This window comes from Myxine glutinosa, chromosome 9 (assembly GCF_964187855.1).
Source record: "Myxine glutinosa chromosome 9, kmMyxGlut1.1, whole genome shotgun sequence".
NCBI lineage: Eukaryota > Metazoa > Chordata > Myxini > Myxiniformes > Myxinidae > Myxine > Myxine glutinosa.
In genome coordinates this window covers 126,084,436-126,091,961 of record NC_136269.1, presented here as the reverse complement: position 1 = coordinate 126,091,961, position 7,526 = coordinate 126,084,436, and the positions used below count along the sequence as shown (strand labels likewise).

The following is a 7,526-nucleotide window of genomic DNA, read 5'->3' as shown; positions in this document are numbered from 1 at the left end:
TACATATATGTATACACAAAGAATTAAGTTAAGCACCCCCCCCCGTTTTTTTACAACCTCGCACATTACAAGTTTGTTGTCGTCAAAACAGTGTAATATACCCATGATATTGCTATATTTTCTGGAGAAGTGATATTATGGTCACATAAAAACATAACAATCATGCCGTTTTCAATATTTTATTCTGAATAATTTAAGGTGAAATTTTTTGGGAATTTTAGGCATATTTTCACCTCAATTTAAGTATGGAGCTATAGGTCCATCACGGACAGTGTGGATGACGTTTATGTTTTCTAACGTACAGTCATTGTTCTGAGAAGACCTCTAGCGATCTTTGCGTCAATAACGTGTGTAGGACCCACGTGATCGGATCACTGACTCAACCCTACGTCTCATAGACCCTGTAAGCCGTCGTATGCGTTGCTGTGGCAGGTTGTTCCATTCCCGATGTAATGCACGTTCCAATTCATCCAGATTGGCTATTGGAGGGACCATCTTCGCAATTTGTCGTCCCAACATGTCCCAAACGTGCTCGAGGGGGTTCAACCTGCCACAGCAACGCATACGACGGCTTACAGGGTCTATGAGACGTAGGGTTGAGTCAGTGATCCGATCACGTGGGTCCTACACACGTTATTGACGCAAAGATCGCTAGAGGTCTTCTCAGAACAATGACTGTACGTTAGAAAACATAAACGTCATCCACACTGTCCGTGATGGACCTATAGCTCCATACTTAAATTGAGGTGAAAATATGCCTAAAATTCCCAAAAAATTTCACCTTAAATTATTCAGAATAAAATATTGAAAACGGCATGATTGTTATGTTTTTATGTGACCATAATATCACTTCTCCAGAAAATATAGCAATATCATGGGTATATTACACTGTTTTGACGACAACAAACTTGTAATGTGCGAGGTTGTAAAAAAAACGGGGGGGGTGCTTAACTTAATTCTTTGTGTATATATATAATTGTATATAATTGTATATATATATAAATATATGTATATATATATATGTATATATAATTGTACATAAATATATGTAATATATATGTATATATAATTATATACATATATATATAATTATATATATATATATATATACTGTATATATGTATATAGCCAGCACAAAAGAGAATGCGACCGCCTCCAACGAACGCCAGGACCAGAAGAGAGTGTGACCGCCTTCGACGAACACCAGGACCATGACACCAAGATGGTGAGGCGGCTTCTTTTTGCTCCCCTAGCTCTCGAATGTTTCACCGCTGACGTCACACCATCTGTCCAATCACCTAGCTCTGTTCATCACTCCATGGCTTCTTAACCAGTCACGAAGCTAGGGGCGTGGCCTCCCCATCATGAGTCGTCTGGGGGCGGAGTCTAATCTCTGTTCGGGAATTGCATGGCTTGTCGGTGTGGTTGTGGCAATGTGCTAATTGCATGGCTGGCCAAGTGAATTTTTGGAAAAAACAAAGGGGAAAATCACAGGGGGTCAATTACACACTGGGGTTTATGAATCTTACTCCCTAGAACAGGTTAACACAAAAGCCACGCCCCTTATGGCGACATGCAAACACTCTTAAACTGAACATTTACCCTGCTTATGTACATCGATATGGCTTCTTCTCCTTCGCGTCACACGGTCCATACCCTAAAACCTACACATTCTGAACTTTCCTAAGCTATTTCATGCCTACCCCCCACAAATGTAACCGTGTGTGTGTGTGTGTGTGTGTGTGTGTATATATATATATATATATATATATATATATATATATATATATATATATATATATATATATATATATATACACACACACAGTATATATTAAAACATCCCATGCTCTTTCAGCAAAAAAGTTACATAAAGCAAGCAAGAAAAAGCTACACAAGGTAAGCCCTTTGCCGTTTGAACCCCTACGCAGTTTCCTCTACAGCTGCAGATATTCACAAGTTGCACATCCATGAAAGTCCCAATGTCATACACCCCCTCAGCCATCGGACCCCGGGTTCATCGCTCAATGGTGAATCATCAGCGACAACGTAGACAGAAAACGCACACCACCAAAGCTCCCAAACATGTACCAAGTGCAACGCCAATAGCACTTAACATATAAATATCAATACCCAATCACGTCTCTCACCCTAATTGGAGGAAATAAGCAATCAGCTCTCACCTAATCAAAATATGCAAAGCAAATCAAACGCCAATAGCAATTAACATATAAATATCAAGACCCAATCACGTCTCACCCTAATTGGAGGAAATAACCAATCAGCTCTCATCTAATCAATTACCCCAGGTGGCTAGGGTTTCAATAAATTAACTCCCATGCTCTTCCACTAAGTGAAGCTGCACAAAGCAACCAAGAAAAGCTAAACAAGGTAAGCCCTTTGCTGTTTTAAACCCTACCTGGGTTCCTCTACAGTCTACAGCTACCGACATTCACAAGTCGTACATACATGAAAATCCCAATCCTATACGGCCCCTCGGCCGCTGGACCAATTTAATCACGTCTTGTTGGCCAGTAATCAGAGACAACATAGACAGAAACACGCACCACCGAGGCTCCCAATCATGTACCACGTATGTACCACGTATGTACGAATTAAGCATGTCACAATTATGGTTGAGAGATGGGATTGGGTCTTGACATATATATATAGTCTACAACTACTACTATAAGTACTACAACCACCTTCCCCCTCACCTCTTTCCATAGTTCTAAACTTCCTTGTCAATGGCTCTGAAAAGCAGATCGTGATTAAACAGATCAGTTGATCAACGTTTCATGCATATTGATTAGAGATTCACTTTGTTGCACATTTGCAATGATTTAGTTGATCACAAACACATAATGATAAGATTTTTGATTGGGATCAATAGCTTCATGATTGATGCAAGCTGCTTATATTCGCGGTTATAATTACCTCCGCCACCAAAGGGGGATGGTGCTTATGTTTTCACCCCTGTCTGTCTGTCTGTCAGTTTGTGAACAAGATATCTCGAAAAGTTGGGGACGGATTCGGACGAAATTTGGCAGAGATGTAGCGAATGTGACAAGACGAAATGATTAGATGTTGGTGAAGATCCGGATTCGGATCCGGCTACTAGAATTTTTAAAATGATTCTTCACCATTGGGAGATTGGAACAAAAACGATATGGAGCAGGATATCTCAAAAAGTTGTGGACAGATTTGGACAAAACTTGGTGGCGGGATTATGCGTGTGACAAGGACAAATATATTCGATTTTGGTGAAGATCTGAATATGGATTCGGATATGAGAATTATTTAATTTTTCAAGTGATTTGTCACCATTGAGTGATCGGGCCAAAAACGATACATAGCAGGATATCTCAAAAAGTTGTGGACAGATTTGGACAAAACTTGGTTGCAGGATTATGCGTGTGACAAGGACAAATATATTTGATTTTGGTGAAGATCTGAATATGGATTCGGATTTGAGAATTGTTTAATTTTTCAAGTGATTTGTCACCATTGAGTGATCGGGCCAAAAACGATACATAGCAGGATATCTCAAAAAGTTGTGGACAGATTTGGACAAAACTTGGTGGCGGGATTATGCGTGTGACAAGGACAAATATATTCGATTTTGGTGAAGATCTGAATATGGATTCGGATATGAAAATTGTTTAATTTTTCAAGAGATCACGCGAGATCACGGCGAGGTCACGTCTTTTCGAAGCTGCTCCATGCGCTCACGCTTTCGAAGCTAAGTGATATTTCTCAATCGTGTTTTTGTCGAGACTGTATCTATCTTTCGGTGTATGTACCTATAGCGTATCTTTTGGAAAATTTTCGGTGCTAATTTTTCGTACATGTATACACAATCGTCGGTTAATGGTATCGAGTATTCTGCGGCCGAGTACTCGTAGGCTTGGACTACCGTACCGTCTCAGACCTTGTGGTTTGTTTTTCTCTCAGCGATTCGTCGAATGCGCTGAAATTATTTTCGTTCACTGTTTCGTCCCAGTCGTTCACCCCATACCTCCTTGTTTAATATCTGTACTCACATTTAAAAAAAAAAAAAAAAAAAAAAAAAAAAAACTTTCCTTCCCAGGTCTTATTCCGTTATTTGTTCTTTTTGTTCGTTCGTTCTTCGTTCGCGATCACGCGGTAAGAAATGTATAATCTCTCCCCTGAACAACTATTTTCTCTCATATATTATAACACCCTTTTCTTCTTTTCCTTCAAAAGGATGCTTTCGTCTTGCTCACCAAATCTATTCATTCCAAAATATATATATAATACCATCTCTTACAGTTCCTCCTTTCTACATTCCCTAAACTATCCAGAACTCCACCCCTCCTCCAGTGTCCTCAAACGTATTTTTGACTCGAAGGTCTCAAACTCATTTTGCAAAAAATGTTCGTTTCCCATGAATTGTACACTTTTCAAAATCCAATCTCACCCCTCCCCTCCAAATCCTCCCCATCACCCATCCCTTTCAAATCTCCCCCCTTGCCCCTTCCCTCCCCTCCCTCCTAAACTCCCCCCACACCCCTCCCCTCCGAGACTCTCCCTCGCTCCTCCCCTCCTAGACTCCCCTCTCACCCCTCCTCCTCAAAGCATCCTCCCTGCTTCTTCCTCCTTCCAACTTTCACCTTCATCTCCCCAAAGCTTCTGCCTTGCTCTTCCCCCTCCTCAAATAACACCTCACTGTGCCTCACCCAATCTCCATCAAACCTTTTGTCCGCCCCATTCTTCCCTTTCTCCAAGCTATTCTGAAATCTCTGACACACCTTCAACAGCTCTCCCTACCTCTTCCTCCTCTTCCACATCTTACCCTACCCCTCCCCCCCCCTGTTCTGGACCCGATGCTCCCCCTTCCTCTTCATTAACGGTATGGACCTCAAACATCCGGGGCCTTCGCTCAAACTTGACTGACCTCTCCATACAGGTTGCTTCTGACAAACCAGATGTGATCTGCTTAACAGAAACTTTCCTCCTTCATGATGTCTCTGATGCCTTGGTATCTCTCCCAGGTTACTCCCTCCTCCGGTATGATAGACCTGAGCCTCGTCCTGGAGGTGGGGTTGCTATCTTTATAAAAAACTCTCTTCCTCACTCGCCCTCCACTGCCCTCTCTCCACCTCACCCCCAGGAATACCTTTGGCTACGGCTTCCCCTTCGCTCCCACCTTTTGTTCATATGTGTGTTGTACCGTCCACCAATCAGCGATGACTCCATCTACATCTCACTGTCTGATAATATGGACCAACTTCTATCTACCCATCCCAACTCTCTCTTCCTCATATGTGGTGATTTCAATTGTCACCATGCCAGTTGGCTGGGTGTGGGTACCTCTCTCACCAGCCATGGCTCTTCAGCAAAGGACTTCTGCGACTCACTGGGACTGACACAATCTGTCAATTTCCCGACCCGGATCTCAGTCAACGGAGCATCTTCTCTTCTGGATTTGGTTATGACAAACTTCCCTGAAAATGTCTGCTGCTCTTCTTCTGCTCCAATCGGCTCATCTGATCATGTGCTTGTCAAAGTGGACATCTCTCTGACCATTCTCAGAGAGCCTCCTCAGCGTCGACGAGTCTGGCATTTCACTCAGGCCAACTGGCACGGTCTTCAAGCAGTCATCAATCATCTGGACTGGTCTCCCATCTCTACCGCCTCTGACATCAACTCATCCTGGGAATTCTTTCAAAGTAAATTGCTCTCTCTCATGCACAGATTTATACCATCTCGTCTTCAGTTGTCATACCCTTCCTCCCATCCATGGTACACGGAATCTTGTGGTGAGGCTGTTGCCCTGAAACAACTTGCTTTCGTCTCCTGGAAAGCAAATCCAACGGAAGGAAATCTCATTTCCTTTCACAAAGCCCGAAACAAGTGTGTGTCCACCCTCAGGAGAGCCAGGAAACAATATCTCACCATTCTCAAGACCGAACTCTCTTATCTGTCTCCCTCTTCCAAATCCTGGTGGCGTCTGGTCAAATCTGTTTCTGGTGTTTGTTCCCCCTCCATCCCCTCCCTCACCTCAAACGGCTTAACGGCTGACTCCGCACGTGAAAAAGCTGAATGCCTCAACTCTGTGTTTGCCTCTAAATCTTGTGTCCCAAACCCATCCCTCTCTGTACCCACCGTACCCAGTCGTACCCAGCTGCTCCTGGACTCTGTGTCCTTTCCTCCTGACAAGGTGGAAAAGTTTCTGGCAACCCTCGACTCTGATTCTGCAACTGGTCCTGACGGCATCAGCCCACGGGTCCTAAAATCATGTTCTTCTGCACTTTCACTCCCTCTTTCTGTTCTCTTCACCCTCTCTTTTGCTCAAGGTCATCTGCCATCTGCTTGGAAATCAGCCAACATCACCGCTTTGCACAAAAAAGGTGCAAAAACAGATCCCAGCAACTACAGACCAATCAGCCTTCTCCCAATTATCAGCAAAGTCATGGAATCCATCATTGCTTCAGATATTAAATCTTTCCTCTTCTCCAATGGCTTGATCTCTGATCATCAATTTGGTTTCAGACCTGGTCACTCTACTCTGGACATGCTGCTTCTGCTTTCTCAACAATGGATGGAGGTCCTCAACGCCAAACAGGAAATTAGAGCTGTCTCCCTTGACATTTCACGTGCCTTCGATACGGTCTGGCACCCTGCTCTGCTCTCCAAACTCTCCTCCTTTGGTATCCATGGAAATCTCCACGCATGGCTGGCGGACTTCCTCTCTGGTCGTAGTCAACGTGTGGCCCTGAATGGGTTTCTCTCATCTCCTCTTCCTGTTCAGGCTGGAGTTCCCCAAGGTAGTGTTCTGGGCCCTGTGCTTTTTCTGGTCTTCATCAATGATCTCTCTGACTCTCTTGAAAATCCTCTCTATCTCTTTGCTGACGACTCTACTCTCTGTCGCTCCATTCCTCATCCCTCAGATCGGCAGTCTGCAGCCTCCTCACTCTCTGCAGACCTGGACAAAATCACAGACTGGTCAAACAAGTGGAACATGTCTTTCAATCCTGACAAATCTCACACTCTTACAATGTCTCTCCGAAAGGACCGACTGGACAACCCTCCCATCTACTTTCTCAACAATCCTCTCCAAGAAGTTCTGTCGCTCAAGCTTTTGGGTCTCACTATCTGCCATGATCTTTCTTGGGAAAACCACATTTCCAAGCTGGCCTCCAAAGCCAGTCGCCGACTGGGCATCCTCCGTCGTGCGAAGTCCTTCCTTGGCACACCTGAGCTCCTCACCACATACAAGGCTTTCATCCGCAGCTCAATGGAATACTGTTCCCCCCTCTGGGCTGGTGCTCCTGCCTCACACCTTGCTCGGCTTCACGCTGTTGAGGCCAAAGCTTTCAGAATCATTGGAATCTCCTGCGATGTAGTCAACGCCGAGGGCCTTTCACTCACTCACCGCAGGCAGGTTGGTGGTCTTTCTGTCTTCTACCGACTCCTCTCCGGCCTTGCTCCCCCAGCTCTCTCTGTGCTCTGTCCCCCCAATATTCCTTCAGGTCGCACAAGATCTGCCTGCAACCCTCTTC

General features: G+C 44.2%; 1 protein-coding gene across 1 annotated transcript in view; it reads right to left on the bottom strand.

Moving 5' to 3' along the window:
• Nucleotides 1-2,024: 2,024 nt before the first annotated feature.
• Nucleotides 2,025-7,526, bottom strand: part of LOC137435702 (pleckstrin homology domain-containing family G member 1-like) — a 260,745-nt gene continuing 255,243 nt past the window's right edge. The window contains exons 14-17 of the mRNA XM_078785132.1: nt 2,718-2,753; nt 2,470-2,523; nt 2,343-2,359; nt 2,025-2,111 (exon numbers count right to left, since the gene is read on the bottom strand). Coding sequence (XP_078641258.1) covers nt 2,025-2,111; nt 2,343-2,359; nt 2,470-2,523; nt 2,718-2,753 — 194 coding nt within the window. The remainder of the gene's footprint in view (nt 2,112-2,342; nt 2,360-2,469; nt 2,524-2,717; nt 2,754-7,526) is intronic.